Source organism: Coregonus lavaretus, assembly GCF_964263955.1.
Source record: "Coregonus lavaretus genome assembly, chromosome: 9".
Classification (NCBI taxonomy): Eukaryota; Metazoa; Chordata; class Actinopteri; order Salmoniformes; family Salmonidae; genus Coregonus; species Coregonus lavaretus.
This window is the reverse complement of record NC_139996.1, coordinates 46542805-46561663: the sequence shown is the minus strand read 5'-3', so window position 1 is coordinate 46561663 and position 18859 is coordinate 46542805. Positions and strand designations below refer to the sequence as shown.

The window sequence follows — 18859 nt, the reverse complement described above, 5'->3', positions numbered from 1 at the left end:
GTTACAGCTAGTGAGTGCATACATTTTTCATACTGGCCCCCCGTGGGAAACGAACCCACAACCCTGGCGTTGCAAGCGCCATGCTCTACCAACTGAGCTACAGGGGGACTAATGTAATTCCGTTATTGTAATTCCGTTACCGGGTGTAACTCCACTTCACTTACTGTATTTCAATAACCAAACTCAAGGTGCCATGTCATAGCTGACACCCTTTCTGCAGACATCTTTGAATCTTAATTCAGAGCAGAAAATGTGCATAAAAAGCTGAGGGAGATCGTACCGTAATTTTGTTACCAAATTTTGCATCTGCACAGGTCTTCCACTAAAATTGAAAATAGTTAAAATGAGTCATTGTGCATAGAGTTGTATGGTTTGTTAAACTTTTAAATCAAATGGTTTTTGTTTGGCATACATTTGAGAGTGAAAAAACTGACTCAAAGCGTACTTTCGTTACTGTGAAATTGCCCTTAGCAAACACAGCAAAGTAGCAAGTCATTGGGAGTGTACCTTTAAACTGACTGACAGGTCAACCTTGTTCGCTGAACTTGCTTGGCACACTACCTCAAAGATGTTCACTCATCCCTTTCACAACACACTGTGTTGGCTGCTAAACAAGGGCCTTAAGGCTAACTGCAAATTGTCCTTTGCTATAAACACATTTTGAACTCAAGATACATTCATTAGTTTGTCTATACAGATGTATAGTTTCTAAAACATAGCATTTTACACAGAGTAAACATTCCTACTTTCGCTTCTCTCTCTATCCCTTTCCCTTCACCTCTTCCTATATGTATTTATTTCAGAGGCCATCTAGGAGGGCCAGTAGATCTCTTATTTTCCCTCTGCCTTGGTCTACTCTCTACTCTCCATCATGCCCTGCATTCCAGCCGGGGAGGGCTACGTGAACCGACCTGTCATCCCTTCCTTCATCCCACCCCAGCCTGGCTAAACAAAGGAAAGACTGAACAGAGAGAAAGAACATCGAGAGAGAACAGAGCCGGGGTGAGAGGAGCATAGACAGAAGGAGAAACGGGGGGGGGTGAGAACAGGATATAACTTCTAAGAACAAGGGTACATTGCAAAAGTTGTCTGTAATTTGTGTTTGTTTACTTTGGATGGTGCACGTGCCCAGGGCGCACGCTTCATATCAACATTCAACGACTGACATTTACGGAAATTACACAATTGCTTGGTTACAACCACATTTATAACCCCATTTATAACAAAGATTGTGAAATGTCAAAACATTCTTGCTAGCAAGTTTTCTAGGATTGGAGCTGGTTCTAAGAAGTGGCACCCGGGCACCTAAGGATGTTTGAGAGTGGTAAAGGAAGGGGAAGCCATCTTGTATGTGAATAGTTGTTGTGACTGACGAAGGAGAGAGAGGGCGATGCCAAGATGGAGCCGGACTAGATGAGAACTACCAGACCTCCGTCTGTCTGTTTCCATCTCCATAGCTACAGTTCCAGTTTGGATGAACTAGATCATATCAGGTGGAACGGGATGGGAAGGGAGGATGAAGGGTTAGAGGACGGGAAGTAGCAGGAGGAGAAGAGGAAGAGGAGAGGAGCGAAGGGGAAGATAAAAGGACAGGGGTGAGCGAGGGTGAAAAGAGGCGAAAGAAGAGATGGGCAGTGGATGAGGGGAAGCGAAAGGAGAGTGAGGAGGAGTGTTAATAAAAAAAGGGGGTGAGGGAGGAGAAGGAGTTGATTGAAAGAGAAGAGTAAGAGGTTGTCACAGCATGCCCTGGCTCAGTGTTCTGTCCTGTCCTCCCTACATTCCACAGACAGGGGAGAGGAGAGGCCTCACTGTGCTGCCTCAGCCTCACTCAGCCAAAACATCCAGCTCGCAACGCACTTCCTGGCCATCACCATGGCAACCATCTGTGTCTCTCTCACTCTCCATTTCCTCCCTGGGTTCTCCTTCACCCTATCGCTTTGCCTTCTCTTTTCACCCTCCATTTGACTTCTTCTAACCTCTTTCTCTCCATCAGCAAACCCATCTTCTTCACCCTCTCCCTCCCCACTCCGAGCGGAGGAGACAGGCCGTATTTCAAGTAAGAGGTTGGAATTAGAGCTGGGACGATACAAGTATCGTGATACTCGTTAGTATCATCGCTAGGAAACAAAACAATGCGGATTCAACTTCTTTAGGAAAACAGCCCTAACGTTGGAAACAAACATTTTGTTATCCAGTCACATTTTCCCCCCAAGCTATAGCGCACAATATTTTACATATAGCAGGATTTTAAAGGACCAGAGTTTTGTGATTTCATTTTTGCCATGGAAAAAATATTGTGATACTGGTATCATCACAGCCCTAGTTGGAATGAGAGCAGCATTGCAGGGTCAGGGGTAGTGGCCCCCAGGACACTGGTCTGAGGTCAGACGGTCAATTATGAGATGGTCAAGAAGGTTAAGGTTAGGATGGAATCTGCTAATCCTAGAGCTGTGCTTATGGGAGTAGACTTCTGTAATGAGAGCCAAAACAAACAGGTTCACGGCCTGTATATCTGACATAGGCCAGAGCCTTTGGTTAACTGCCTAAGGTCAGTTAGGAGATGTTCAGTTCCTGATAATTGTTGAGGTTACTTACAAATGGGGGTCAGCTTGGCTGATCCTGGATCTGCTCTTAGGGATCACCGTTGGACTCATCCACCACCAGTGTGTAGCACCTCCGAGTGATACAACGACAGCCATTTTGAAAACAGAAAACTCCCCAAATACCTCCCGGAAAATACTGCGTTGACCTTGAGGGTGACAACAGGTAGTCAGTCGGTGCCAGGTATGTCTGCTGAATGTTCACTTGACAGACAGGTAGACTGTGATTCTTCATCTTTGCTGTGGGTGGTGACCATAGAGGTAGAAAGAGGGCTCTGAATGGCTAGAACACGTTTTAGCATGGACATTGCCATTGAGGGCACAAAAAATGTATGCACGCATGACTGTAAGTCGCTTGGGATAAAAGCGTCTGCTAAACGGCATATTATTATATTATAGGGCTTCCATCATTTTAAAGTAGTCAGACATTATGCAGATACAAAGATGAGCCCTCTTTCTACCTCTATGGTGGTGACACTAAAGGTGAGCCATAGCCATCCATCAGAGACAGACATTTTCACATGACACCAAATGTCCCGGCCTGTGGCCAGCCAGTCAACTCTGGGGTGTATTCATTAGTCAGATTCCATTGCAAACGTTAGGTCGGTGGCAAAATGTTTTGAAACGGAAACCATTTAATCCAAACGAAAACGAGATTCTACTGGATAAATTCAGGTACGTCCCTCCCCGTTTCATTCCGTTTTGTTCCTACAGTAAACGGTAAACATTTTCCGTTGCAAAACATTTTCCAACGCTATCCGACTAAGGAATACACCCCAGGTGTACCTTGTCGCTGTGAATCACATTCCGGTTGTCTATGACTGGAGGAGGGAGTTTGTCTGCTACTGGGTGGCTGTGGCTAGTCTGTCGTCAAGTCATACTAACAGTACCTGGCTATTATCAGTGGAAGGATGGGGGATTATGGACATTCAGATCTGGCAACCCATGGTCAAGTCATACTAACAGTACCTGGCTATTATCAGTGGAAGGATGGGGGATTATGGACATTCAGATCTGGCAACCCATGGTCAAGTCATACTAACAGTACCTGGCTATTATCAGTGGAAGGATGGGGGATTATGGACGTTCAGATCTGGCAACCCATGGTCAAGTCATACTAACAGTACCAGGATAATATCAGTGGAAGGACGACGGATAGAGGTGCAGATCTGGCAACCCAGTGTTATGACAGAGGGGAGAGAAAGCTATTGAAGAAAATCTACAAAACAATTGTTATTTCCCCTCTATAGTGTGTGTCACTCCTGGTGTTCTGTTTGAGGGAAAGGGATAGGTTCCCCAAGGCCACAATCTTCATTTCTCAGAAGTGCTTGTGAAAACAACAAGGAGAAGAATGTTATTTTCTCAGGAATAATATGATAGGCGCCAGTAACGACAACTTGGGTAGGGCGGGGGTTGAGCCAGGACACGTGTATACACTGACTCCCTAAAAACACGTCACACCCACTCGCGCCAACTGAACATTTCTAAATAAACTGTACAAAAACACTTTGAAACCAGATTATCATTTTAGCAGAAACAGAGCGTACCATTCTGAAACTCATCTTAAGATATTTAGTTTGGCAACCATGTGGGTGCAGACTTCATACACCAAGCATGAGAGCACTGTTGCACCATGAGTGTTCACTTCAGAGGTAAGGTTGTATACACAATAGCGCCACCTACAGGAAGATTAGCAGCCACTGCAGTTGATATTCACCACCTACAGGCAGATTAACAGCCACTGCAGTTGATATTTCAGTACAACAACAATAGTCAGCATCATGTAGCCTAGATATAATTGGCTCTCAGGCCAAGGATCAGTTTCTTTCCCAAATCCTAACCTGAACAGAAAAAAAAGCAAGAAAAAAAAGACCTTGGATCAGAACCTAGGGGGTAACTTTCTCCTTTTCCTAGAGGGCGAGTAGGTGATAGCCCTCTCCAGTCAAAGGGAATAAGGCCTCGGTACAGTAGGTTGAAAAGCATGTTTTTTGTATCTATGCATAGACCCTGACAGAAGCTTACAGCTTTAGAGTTAGGCTATAATTTTTTTCCATTCTCCATTTCCAGGTCTGTTCCTATAATGAGGGCGTGGATGCTGAAGGGTGTTTTATGATGTGTGTGACGCGTATGCGCGCACGTGCCTGGACTGTGTACATCTTTTCCTGAAACCTGAACCTAATCCTCCACTTTTACAGCTCTACGCTCCAGCATCCAGTCAAGGCTGTAAAAACTAACGAGTCAGTTTCCACTAGTATTGTGGTTCACAGAGTGAGATGCTGCTGGCTCCACGTCACTGTTACCATGTATAGAACAGTAGTATAAAAATAAACTCTGATCTAAAAAGAGAGAGGAAGCGAGACAGACTCCCTTTTAAAAGCAGCTTCAAGTACCTTGCTCCTGGAGCAGTTGAACTACAGTCTACTAGACAGAAGGGCATTAGGACAGACACCAGAGGTTAAATACAGACAGCATGTCCGAGGGAAAGGGAGATACCTAGTCAGTCGTACAGTTGTACACGTGACTGCGGTCAGTTGACTTCAGTGTTGTTTGAACAACATTTGCCGGAGATAGTATCAGTCCTTTAAAACAGGGGGGGGTTTGGTACATTTAGATTTGATTAACTTGAAGATAGATCTTGACATTGAGTTTTTTGAAGTATGAGACGTTTCTAATTTCTCACATTCTATCCATTCTTCCTGTCATTTCCGTCAGAAAACCCCCATTCACTCCCCTACACATCCAGACAGGAATGAAGGGTATGTCCATCCTTGTGTGGATGTGTGTGGCCCTCGTAGGAACATAGTGTACATATTTGGCCATCTCTAGTGCGTGCGTGCGTGTACGCATGTGTGTCAGGGATTGGAACTGCCGTAGGTTTGCATGCAAATTCCCTCTAGTGGGAATCTGTAACTAAACAGCCTGGTTTAGAAGTTAATGAGCTGGAGCAGAGCAGCCATGCCCAGCCACAACAACCACCCTACACCATAGTTCTCTAAACCCTTTAACCCTACTCTCACTAGCTCTTACTCTATACTCCTTACTAACTTTGCCTTACTAACTTTGCCTGTCTTCCGCATTTAACCCAACCCCTCTGAATCAGAGAGATGCAGAGGGCTGCCTTAATCAACATCCACGTCTAACAGTGGGTTAGCTGCCTTGCTCAGGGGCAGAATGACAGATTTTTCCCTTGTCAGCTCAGGGATTCGATCCAGCGAGATGACTGGTGTAACGTTAGCTTAGCAGCACACAGTTTGACCATCCTCACCCCCTCCCCCATCCTCATTATCACTCGTCTTATCCGCATTGGACGTGAATCATGATAGAGGGAGACTGTAGAGGCAGAGGGAGGCATGAAGGGAGAGATGGAGGGAGGGATGAAAAACAGAAGGGCTCTGTGAAGCAGTTAGGCTAAGGATGAGGGACGTGGGGAGGGAAGGAGGGAGGAACGTGACGAAGGGAGGCGTGAAGGGAGAGAGAGGAGGCTTGTGTAAGAAATGGAGAGCGGGAGGGAGGGAGAGTTTGAGGGAAAGAGAGAAGGACTTTGTGCAAGGGAAGGAAGGAAAAGGGAGGATGAAATAGGAAGGAGAGAGGTGGGTAGGCTGTCCCACACCCCGCCCTGTCCCCACCAATGTTTTCTCAGGAAGGCAAAGGGACAGAGGGAGACTGTGAAAGAGGGAGCGATGGGAGGGCGGATAGAGGGAAGCAGGACTGTGTAACGGAAAAGAAGGACGGAGGGAGAAGGGATGGCGGGAGAGAGAGAGCGTGAGATGGTAGCTGGCGCCGCCCATGTTTGCTCAGGAAGTGTGCGTGCGTGTTGGGCAGGGGGACAGGCGGCCAGAGGGCTGCTGGCGGGAACAGGGTGGAATTTTCAGATTTTAGGGGCAAGGCCATTTAGCCCAGCATCGCTGCAGTTCTTGACACAAACCGGTGCACCTGGCACCTACTACCATACCCCGTTCAAAGGCACTTAAATCTTTTGTCTTGCCCATACACCCTCTGAATGGCACACATACACAATCCATGTCTCAATTGTCCCAAGGCTTACAAATCCTTCTTTAACCGGTCTCCTCCCCTTCATCTACACTGATTGAAGTGGATTTAACAAGTGACAATATATCTTTCACCTGGATTCACCTGGTGTCTATGTCATGGAAAGAGCAGGTGTCCTTAATGTTTTGTACACTCAGTGTACATAAATAATTATCCTACATGTCAAAGTGTAGGTGATAGCCTACGCGTATTGGCTACAGCCTCTCAAAAATCAATAATTCATATTAACGTCTAAAGGCTTGATTCTGTCAATATACTCAAGGCACTATTCATTCAGATAGGAGAGAAAGGCCAATGCCTGTTGCGCACTGAAACCTATAACCTATCTTGCAATCTGAGCGGAGGCAGTCAACATTTTGAAACTAACCAAAAACGTAATTGTTTAATACCGGGATGTTTGTCATTTTATGAGTCATGTCTTACCTTGTTTCAAAGTACCCTAGCCAAATTCCGACCATAGGAATGTCGAGCGAATTATTTTACAACCACTTCCTCATTTGCCATTGAAACCAGTAGGCTATTTCTCTCGTTCTATTGGCTGTCGATGTTGCTGGGAAATTCGAGGCCTGGGCGATAACCGAGTGGTCTTTTCATGGAGCAGAAAACCTGGTAGGCAGAGACTAGAGAGAGAGCCCAGCCAGACAGACAGCCAGGTCAGAGCTACTCGGGGAAATTAGAAAAACGACAACCAATATCAGTTCTACATCCAGAGGAAAAGGACACAGGGCAAAGTTACTAAGGAGTATAGAGTCAGAGCTAGTGAGAGTAGGGTTAAAGGGTTTAGAGAACTATGGTGTAGGGTGGTTGTTGTGGCTGGGCATGGCTGCTCTGCTCCAGCTCATTAACTTCTAAACCAGGCTGTTTAGTTACAGATCCCCACAAGAGGGAATGTGCATGCAAACCTACGGCAGTTTCAAGCCCTGACACACACGTACATACGAACATACATACATACATACACACACACACTAGAGATGGCCAAATATGTACACTATGTTCCGTTCCTACGAGAGCCACACACATCCACACAAGGATGGACATACCCCTCATTCCTGTCTGGGTGTGTAGGGGAGTGAATGGGGGTTTTCTGACAGAAATGACATAGAATGGATAGAATGTCTGAGAAATTAGAAACATCTCATACTTCAAAAGAATCTGAATGTCAAGATCTATCTTCAAGTTAATCCAATCTAAATGTACAAAACCCCTGTTTTAATGACTGATACTATCTCCGGCAAATGTTGTTCAAACCACACTGAAGTCAACTGACCGCAGTCACGTGTTGTGCCCAAAACATCTACATTTACTCCAAAAAGCCCCCCTTGTCCATTTCCAGGGATGTTGTGTAACCATTCGCATGGTTCATGTGACCAAAAACAATAACAGAGAGAGGAAGCGAGAGAGAAAGAAAGAGAGAAAGAAGGGAGAACAAAAAGAGAGACAGGAGGTTGAAAGGCCCACTTCCCTGGAGAGTCTATGCTCCAGACTATTTCCTGGCCCACAAGAGATATATAGACAAAACTCAATTTTAACACAGAGCTGGCATGCCTTCTCACTGGGTTTGTTTGTGTGGATAATGTAGCCTAACACCCAAGACACTGCTCTGTAGAGATGGGTGATTTTTTTTATTTGACGATATATTGTATAGTTTACAATAATCGCAATATTATTTGTGCGCCAATTTGCTGTACCTGCACCAAAACTCCAGTATTTTTCATTCATAGCTTGTTTTAGCTTTTTAAATAGGAAGCCAATTTGTTTTTGGCACTTTTATTTCCATGACTGATCCAAACTTGTTTTCTCATGGTTCTCATCCCTCTGCAGCAGATTTATGGTGAGCAATATGTTCGGAACATCGACTCAAAATAAAATCACAGCATCGAACTGCAATACATATAGAACCTTGAGAATCGCAATACATATCACGATACGTATTGTGATATCGTATCGTGAGGTCCCTGGCAATTCCCAGCCCTACTGCTCTCTTAGCCAAAGAACACCTCCGACACAATATAGGCTCTGGATCAATTGTTAAAGGGCATAAAGTGACATCTGTGACTACTTGACAATTGTGATGCTGAACATTACTGCCTGGAGAGAATTAACAGCTCTGCTGACTGTGCGTGTGTATGTACGCTCCTTCACGAGAGAGCAGAAAATTCAGTCTTACTCAAACAAACATCCTAGCCATTTGGACCGAACAGGCTGTCTTTCTGAGTTCACATATGTGTAAATACACAGAAAGAAACACACACCATCAGTTGGGAGACATGCGCTTGCTCATCTTCAAAACAACAACTGCTTGTTCAGACAGAAAAGAAAAAAAAGTCAGAGAAGAGAACGCAAGGCCAGCTGGAAAAATGGCCCTATAGGAACATCAAGGTCTGTCTGTGTGAAGGAGAGGTCATCCTTCAGACGCGACAAAATAATATGCCCACTAAGAGCAAATAACAACGTGTGGTGTGTGTGTGCGTGCTTGTGTGTGTGTATTCTCCTTTAGTAATTGGCTTCCTGCTGTGAGGGGTATAGATGGATAGGGAAACTGAGCTATAGTGACACCTCTTTAGTGATCAGAAAGAAAGGTTGAGATCACCTAGGGCCCTATAAAATCTACGTTGTGGAGACGGAATCCAGACATAAAAATGGAATTCAACAATATTCAAAAATGTATTAAACTTAGTTGGAAATAAACAAAATGTATTGAACTTATTCGAAAATTCATCAATTTGCTCAAGTTATTCATAAGACATGAACAAAATGCATTAGTGATTCGTATTTTCCTGCAACTTTCTCATACTGCACCCTATTCCTACCTGGCAGAATGATTTAATTTGTGTCAATCCAGTGGCCATTTGTTTTGCAAACTCTGCAATCAATTGAGCACTACAGAAACATGCTAACCAAACAACGGTCTCTGGCTGGTGCACACTTGAATTAAAAGGGTAACTATACCCAAAAATCTAAATTTCGTAAATTTTTCCTAGACCTCAAAAGTGGTCTCCTGATGTGGTTTAAGCATTGTTGTGGACTTAAAAGTTTGATTTTGAGAGCGACGCCCCCCCCCCCCCCCAAAAAAAGTGGAAAACCGGAAACCTGGAAAAACTAAAATCAGAGAGAACTGAATTCTTGGGGGGAAATTATGGAAATCAGGCTTTTAGAGGGCTCTAATCTCCTGGGACAGACACTACAGCAGTTAGATGCCAAAATGAAGCAACCATTACCTTTTACCTACCAGCCAACAGCTAGCACAACAACAATAGCTACTACTAGCCTGATAGAACTAGCACAACAACAGCTACTAGCCTGCCACAACTAGCACTACAGCTAGGCTACAACACCAGCCACTAGCCTACCACAACATCAGGTAGCCTGCATTATGAACCACATTTCTTCTGTCAGAAGAACGTCGTACCAGTGCTAATTAGGTTTCTGTCCGTTAGCCTTGACTGATTATGACTATTCACTGTACTGTAGTACATGCCTGTCTGTCAGGGAATATCACACTCAATTCACTAACCAGGTGAACAAACTTCTCAAGAATTACTGAAACGTAACGGATGGCTTGTGCTGCAAGAAATTACGTAACTAGGGTACAGAGTTTTTCCTCACCATGTAAACTGATCAGGAAAAGCTCAGGGCACTATTCACAACAGATTGCAACAGTGTTATTTATGGCCATGGAAAGGGAAGGGGATGGGAGTGTTTAGACAAAGAGAGGAGTATGTTATGATGGACTCCAGGACCAAGCCAAGCATTTTTTCATCCTCGAGGGCATTGTCAGGATGGCAGAGACCACAAAGACGCCCTCTCCATCTCACACTAGCACACATGGTACACCACACACTTCCCTCTGCCAGCCTGGAGACACACAAACACTCAAGCATATAGTCTAGGAAAACAGACAGTTGAACATTTAGGAGACACACACCACACTAGCGCAACATGCTCTTTTTTCTCTTTCAATCTCCCACCCAGATAGATGGTGTCTGAATGAGCGAGGGAAGATGAGACAGAGGCTCCCATTCATGACTGAATGGGGAAATAAGAGAGGGCTAAAGGAGGAGTGAGTGAGATCAAATCAATAATTACCCACTGTGTGGTGAAAGGAGGAAGAAGTGGGGGTATCTGACGTCCATGCTCCCTCCATAGCAATAGGTACTGACCAATGGTAAGCTCTAGGTTCCAGTGTAGACCAGTCACATCAGCAATGTGTCTAGGGGCATGTCCCCCCCCCCCCCCACTGCGAGGGAAGGGCCTGATAATATGATCTGATCCCTTTTATGAACCAATGAGATCAGCTGCTAGGCCTAGAACACCCAAGGGGGCAGGGGAACATCCATGACCTCATCCAGCTGCCCAGGTGTAAACAAGCCTGTGATTGGCTGGCTGGTCGGCAGCACCTGGCTGACTCCTGGGGAGGCAGGTGAGATGAGCTCCAACTTAATGAGTGAGCTTATTTGGTTTCTATGGCATCTGCTTGGGAGTCTCATGGGATTGTAATAACTACAACTACATATGCAAAGTCCTGTTACCAGTGCACAGTGAAGGTGGGACACATGAGACTATGTGCAAGAGTCCCTTCCTCTGCCTCAAATGTTCCTCTCCTCTATTCTCCTTCCTTCCATCCTTGGTAGCTGTGCCATGTCAGATGGCTGATAATTGAAACAAATGACAAGGCACAGCTGACAAGTGCACTGCAGCACAGAGTCAATTACACAGCTATGCAGGCAGGGGTGTGTGCGTGTGTGAGAGAGAAAGGGAGACAGTGGTTATGTGGATAGAAAGAAAGCAGTCAAGAGAGTGAGGGTGGGGAAAAAAAGAGAGAAAGTGAGCAAGCAAGAGAGAGACAGGAATCATGGGTGTAGAACATTGGGTATGTGAGGCATTTTAAGGACTTGCCTACCTACGTCCGTCCCCCCAGTCTCACCCCCGCCTGGTAAAAAAACTTCATAAAAAGGAAGTGAGGCGCCTAGGCACTTCCTCTCCCCTGGTCTTTGCCTTCTGTTCCCAGAGGCACTTAGGAGGGGCACACAGCTACAGTTCCTGCCCTAACCCCTACCCGTAGGCACGTCTGTTGTTCTGAAAGGACTGGATAGGAGTTAGCAATTAGCAGCAATAATGCTGAAAGTTTCATCTAGCTAGCTAACATATTCATATCTGTATGTCCTAATCTCCTCCGTCTTATCCCACTGCAGGAGCCAGAGGAGACGTGAGGGATAGGCTCTTCTCACAGCCGCTGTGCAGGTGAGGGATGACATTGAATCATCCAGCAGCGTTAGCCAGCCACAAAAAGACCAAGTGTTTATGGAGGTGTGTGTGCGTTCATGCTGACGGTGCAATTCTAAATGCGGAGGTAAGGTTACAGCAAGGCCATCTCTTCTCTCCATCGCCTGAGCCAGCACCCAGGGAGGGCTGTGCAATTGGCTGTGCAGTGTTATGTAAGGCAAGCCACCCCCCTGTGCAGACTGCAGAGCTAAGGCTAGGTGAAAGTAGAGAAGGTCAGAGAGTCCATCAGTCTCCTTATCTGAATTGACCAGTAGGACTGGGCAGCACCAGTATGGTATTACACTGCTTGCATGTGCTTTATTGAACCTCAGAGGGGGACCAGAGAGTTTATGGTGATTCACATGGGGAGAATCGCAATTGCATTTCCTTGATTTTTTGCATCCACTCCAAGGTTTTTATAGTCCCCCCAAAAAATAATTTTTATTTGTAAACTGAAATAAAAATAAAAACCAATCCACACCAACCAACTTCAAACTGACAGCCAGTTGCTGTCTGATGTAGTGCCTTCTCAACCTTGAGGCACACTTGCAGTCAACTACTGTTGCGACAGTTGGCACAGGTTCTCCTGAAGTTACTACGCCGAGTGCTTCGCATGCACACTGAATCCTCTGGTAGCCAACTTTGATCCAACCCCTGCAGCAGCTTGCCTGATGGACCCAAATGTGCCTCTGGCACTTCACTTAACAGAGATGGAGCCACTTATGAGGGAAGCAGAGTATTTTGTATTTCAGCAAATCAGAGAGTACAGCCGTGGAGTAGCAGGACCCCAGGAAGATGGCATTATGGATTAATCCAGCAAGCATCTCGACCACAGTGCTTCAGAAATATAGCTTCCTCACATCTAAGATTGTGTCTTAGGTCACTGTCCACCAAGAGGGTCAACCTGGCTGGGCATTAAGTAACACGTGAGCTGCGGAAATACCTGGAAGAGGAAAAGGGGGGAATGTTTACAGAGTCACCTCTCCAGTTCTGGCAGGCAAGGATAGCTGTTTATCCAAAGCTGTGCCCTGTGGCACTGGATCTGGTTTCTGCCCCTGCAGCCCAAGCGTTCATGGAGAGAATATTCTCTGTCTGTGTACAACTGTCATCAGGCTTGAGAAACCGAATGACCACCTCTGGAACGCAGAGTCTTCTTGAAGATGAACCAGAAAATCTTGTTTGGTTGATCACACACACACAGACAGACAGAGAGAAGCTGGCTAGCTGTGAACTGATAGATTTGTGAATTAGTGTTGTATTGCTTATGTTTTTATTAACCCTATTTGAAGGGGTTAGTCAGTGTTACATGTTTAATATTACATTTCATAACATATCAAATTTGCCATGACTTCATTTGTCATTTTTCCCTCTGTCGGATAAAAAGTTGATTTCTTACATCTACTACTAAAGTAAAAAGTTGGATTGGTGTAAACACGGACAAGAGAGTTTCCTTCCACCATATTTCTTCCACCAGTCTAGGCACTTATCCTTTAAATCCAAGTCACATTAAGATTGATTTATAATTTAAACCTAACCAAACCTATGTTCTTGCAATGGAGTTGTATGGAGTCTTCTAGTGGTCAAAAGCCTGTGTTCGCATGGGCGGCGCCATTGAGGACACTCACCATTTTGATTTAGTCAACTGGGCAGGACTTCAAACTTCATTGGCTGATCTCTCCTGATGACCCGGTTGGAGTCGTGACAGCCGGGTCATCAGGAGGGATGAATTTTACTTGTGAAGAAGAACATTTACTGTTTCAAGATGGAGATTGCCTCAATAGCGCTGCTCATGCTCTCACAGACGCCATCATGACACAGATACAGAGACGTTATGTCTATCCAAGTCTATGGTCCCTACATTACCTTATGTATTACTTCCCGCAGTGGCAAAAAGTGACATCCCAAAAAAACTAACTATAGGCCTACAACACATAAATGGCTCCTAGCCTCCCACTTTATATCCCTAGAACTAAAGTTAACTAAATAATATAAAAACGAAATAAAAACATTTCTATCAAACTGAAACTAAATAAAAACGAGTAAATCAAGTCTGAAAACTAACTGAAACTAAAGTGAATTTAAAATAAAAACCTAAAAACTAATAAATCACAAAACTATAATAACCATGGTTCCCTCTCCTCTGACCTTCTTGTCCAATGGGTTTTGAGAAGGAGGTGAGGAGAGGACATCAGGAAATGCAATTGAGATTCTCCCATAGAGGCCGCTCTGTAATCTTGGCTCAACTGGAAGCAAAAGGAGTAAACAGTTGACAATTGAAGCAGAGCCATAATCCAGGCCCTTCCTCCCCTCCCATATTCTGCTTTCCATTCCACCATTCCTTCTGCAACGGTTGAGGCACTAGACCATTTGTCCACATTCTGCGCCAAGGTCCCCAACCCACACCCCAGGCCCTTGGCCAGCCAGACAGGGTGCGTCTGTGCCTCATGGTCCACTGAAGCCTATATCCGGTGGTGCAGTCAGTCACCAGATGACTGTCCATTAGCAACTGGCCTATAGGAAAAGGATCATGCCATATTCAGCCTAATGGTGGATTTTTTCAACAAATTATGTAAGGGTAAGCAAAAAGAAAGTTTCCACTTGTGTCGAGGCTTGCCAAGCCAGGTCCAATTGAGCTCTTTTTGAGCGACAGACAACAGGGTTTGGGCCGGGAGATATGGAGGAGTGAGGTGGTTTAGGAGGTGAATACAGCCCTTGTTGAACGCTCAGTCTCAGCAGCGTAGAATGGGCCAGGCCTGCCAAAGATCGCCTAATGAGAAACAACACACACACACTCTCAGGAGCCATTGTTCTAGTGTGAAAGGAGCCTCGGGTGCTGAATGTTCCAAGCTGTAGTCACCCTCTGTGGCATCAACACACCGACAGGACAACGCCACCAGATTTCTGCAACGCCAAAAAAACACAGCGCATCCCGAGAAGCAACACACAACTTATAAAACAGCATTCATGGCATCATTATAGTTTTAGTAACGTCTGCCTGTCCCCTCTCTACAACCTTGGAGAGGAGAAGACCGTTCTGCTCTTGACCTCCAGCTGGAGAACACAAACCTTGGTCTCAAGTTGCAGGAGAAATCAGACAGAGGAATCACTGGGCACTAAGCTCTAAACCAGGCATCAGATACTCACACATGAAAGGAACTGGCGTGTAGGGCCTAAGGCTAATTGAATTGTACCATTTGCGCTGTATTAGGTTAGCCTCTCCTCCACTCACACTGACCCAGTGCTTTATCAGTTACGTGTGGGAGGCCCCAGTGTGTGTGTGTGTGTGTGTGTATGCGTGTGTTCAGGTCAAACAGGATCATTCTAACAATTTACAGACAAACAAGGCAAAGGTTAAAATAGTCAACTACAACTTACGGAGAATCTGACCACTCTTCTTTGAGGAGCTGTGTCAGTCAAATTCAGCAAAAAATGATGCTTCAGCTTACCTGGTCATACCATATTCCTTTCTTTGATCCGCTCTGTGTCTCACTCTTAGAGTGAAGAACTGGCGAGGACCTGTTTAAGCCTACCCCATTCTGATAAGTTCATCTGTGTACAGAGAAAAGGTGCGTAGCACTGTCAACATATATCATTTGCCAACTACATTACCTGTAACCTCAGCCTATCCGCCAAACAACATTTGGAGCAGACCCATAATGACGTGGGTTGAAAAAGTTAGAAGAGTGAAACTTTTGTGGTCAGGTCAGAAAGCACACAATGCTGCTTTATTTTTCAGCCATGTCTGTTTGAGAGTTGGGACTGGACTGAAGCTAAGGTCAACAAGGACCTTGTCCATGTGGGTGTATCCAAAACAAAGGCCCATCAATCAAAACAATGACATCACCGCCAAACCCCCTGATTGGCTGACAGAGGTAATGAGGTAGACAGGAATTAGTGCCAGAAATAAAACTGATAGGTCATTTTCCTTAACGACCCACTACAACGAAGTCCGCGCAGAAGCCACGTCCTGCCTCTGGACTGGTGATCATTTCCCTGCAAAGTGTAGAGGGGAAAGATAATACAGTTTCTGGCACTGGCCTGTGCGTTCACAAAGCTACTGTGTGTGTTTTACCTATAGGTGCACACACACAGTCATGTGTTTGGTCACACACCTGGACAGAAAAACACACATTCTGACACACACACACACACAAAGGGCTAGCTGTTCTTCACTCTACCTAGGCCAAGGGAAGGAGTGTAAACCGTTCGGAGTCACACAGAGGGCCTGATGGTCTAATCCGATGCAGCTGTATGTATGTATGTATGTATGTACAGTGCATTCGGAAAGTATTCAGACCACTTGAGTTTTTCCACATTTTGTTCAGCTACAACCTTTTTCTAAAAGTTGATGTAAATAATTTTTTCCCCTCATCAAGCTACACACAATACCCCATAATGACAATATATAATGGCGCAGGAGGAAATGGCTGCCGCTTTACGGGCTCCTAACCAATTGTGCTATTGTGTGTGTTTTTTCGCGTTATTTGTAACTTATTTTGTACATGATGTTTCTGCCACCGTCTCTTATGACCGAAAATAGTTTCTGGATATCAGGACAGCGATTACTCACCTCGTACTGGACGAAGATTTTTTCATTAACACCCGACAAGGCCCAAACCCCCACCTTGTAAGGATCCGACAGCGAGTGGGTAATCTGCCTCTACAATCAGTCCTATTAGCCAACGTACAATCATTGGATAACAAAATAGACGAACAACGATCACGGATATCCTACCAACGGGACATTAAAAACTGTATTATCTTATGTTTCAGAGTCGTGGCTGAACGACGACATTGATAACATACAGCTGGCGGGATATACGCTGCATCGGCAGGATAGAACGGCTGACTCCGGTAAGACAAGGGGTGGCGGTCTGTGTATATTTGTAAACAACAGCTGGTGCACGAAATCTAATTTTAAGGAAGTCTCAAAGTTTTGCTCGCCTGAGCTAGAGTATCTCTATCTGATAAGCTGTAGACCACACTATTTACCAAGAAAGTTTTGATCTATATTTTTCGTAGCTGTCTATTTACCACCACAAACCGATGCTGGCACTAAGACCGCACTCAATTAGCTGCAGGGAAACTTAAATCCATTTTACCTAATTTCTACCAGCATGTTAAATGCGCAACCAGAGGAAGAAAAAAAAAAAACTCTAGACCACCTTTATGCCACACACAGAGACGCGTACAAAGCACTCCCTCGCCCTCCATTTGACAAATCTGACCATAACTCCATCCTCCTGATTCCTGCTTACAAGCAAAAACTAAAGCAGGAAGCACCAGTGACTCTGTCAATAAAGAAGTGGTCAGATGATGTAGATGCTAAGCTACAGGACTGTTTTGCTAGCACAGACTGGAATATGTTCCGGGATTCTTCCGATGGCATTGAGGAGTATACCACCTCAGTCACCGGCTTCATCAATAAGTGCTACGATGACGTCGTCCCCACAGTGACCGTACGTACATACCCCAACCAGAAGCCATGGATTACAGGCAACATCCGAACTGAGCTAAAGGGTAGAGCTACCGCTTTCAAGGAGCGGGACTCTAACCCGGACTCTTATAAGAAATCCCGCTATGCCCTCCGACGAACCATCAAACAGGAAAAGCGTCAATACAGGACTAAGATTGAATCCGACGCTCATCGGATGTGGCAGGGCTTGCAAACTATTAGAGACTACAAAGGGAAACACAGCCGTGAGCTACCCAGTGACACGAGCATACCAGACAAGCTAAATTACTTCTATGCTCGCTTCGAGGCAAACAACACTGAAGCACGGGTGAGCGCATCAGCTGTTCCGGATGACTGTGTGATCACGGTCTCCGTAGCCAATGTGAGTAAGACCTTTAAACAGGTCAACAGGGCCAGACGGATTACCAGGACGTGTACTCCGAGCATGCGCTGACCAACTGGCAAGTGTCTTCACTGACATTTTCAACCTGTCCCTGACTGAGTCTGTAATACCAACATGTTTCAAGCAGACCACCATAGTCCCTGTGCCCAAGAACACTAAGGTAACCTGCCTAAATGACTACCGACTCGTGGAACTCACGTCTGCAGTCATGAAGTGCTTTGAAAAGCTGGTCATGGCTCACATCAACACCATTATCCCAGAAACCCTAGACCCACTCCAATTTGCATATCGCCCCAACAGACCCACAGATGATGCAATCTCTATTGTGCACCACACTGCCCTTTCCTACCTGGAAAAAAGGAACACCTATGTGAGAATGCTGTTAATTGACTACAGCTCAGCGTTCAACACCATTGTGCCCTCAAAGCTCATCACTAAGCTAAGGCCCCTGGGTCTAAACACCTCCCTCTGCAACTGGATCCTGGACTTCCTGACGGGCCGCCCCCAGGTGGTAAGGGTAGGCAACAACACATGTGCCACGCTGATCCTCAACACGGGTGCCCCTCAGGGGTGCATGCTCAGTCCCCTCCTGTACTCCCTGTTCACCCATGACTGCATGGCCAGGCACGTCTCCAATACTATCATCAAGTTTGCAGACGACACAACAGTTGTAGACCTGATCACCGACAACGATGAGACAGCCTATAGGGAGGAGGTCAGAGACCTGGCCGGGTGGTGCCAGGATAACAACCTCTCCCTCAACGTGATCAAGACAAAGGAGATGATTGTGGACTACAGGAAAAAGAGGACCGAGCACGCCCCCATTCTCATCGACGGGGCTGTAGTGGAGCAGGTTGAGAGCTTCAAGTTCCTTGGTGTCCACATCACCAACAAACTATCATGTTCCAAACACACCAAGACAGTCGTGAAGAGGGCACGACAAAGCCTATTCCCCCTCAGGAGACTGAAAAGATTTGGCATGGGTCCTCAGATCCTCAAAACGTTATACAGCTGCACCATCGAGAGCATCCTGACTGGTTGCATCACTGCCTGGTATGGCAAATACTTGGCCTCCGACCGCAAGGC

At 45.5% G+C, this 18859-nt stretch overlaps 1 protein-coding gene across 7 annotated transcripts in view; it reads right to left on the bottom strand.

The window, feature by feature from the left end:
* LOC311135504 (MOB kinase activator 2-like) overlaps window positions 1-18859 on the bottom strand; it is a 99094-nt gene that overhangs the window by 28831 nt on the left and 51404 nt on the right. Inside the window, exons 1-2 of one of the 7 annotated variants that reach the window (XM_084169504.1) lie at window positions 2596-5104; window positions 281-322 (exon numbers count right to left, since the gene is read on the bottom strand). The exons of 4 other annotated variants lie outside the window; for them this stretch is intronic. In XM_084169504.1, the coding sequence (XP_084025630.1) occupies window positions 281-322; window positions 2596-2699 (146 nt within the window). In that variant the 5' untranslated portion in view covers window positions 2700-5104. Of the gene's footprint in view, window positions 1-280; window positions 323-2595; window positions 5105-15361; window positions 15465-18859 lie in introns of those variants that run through there. 2 more of the 7 variants (XM_084169503.1, XM_084169506.1) reach the window with 2 other exon arrangements.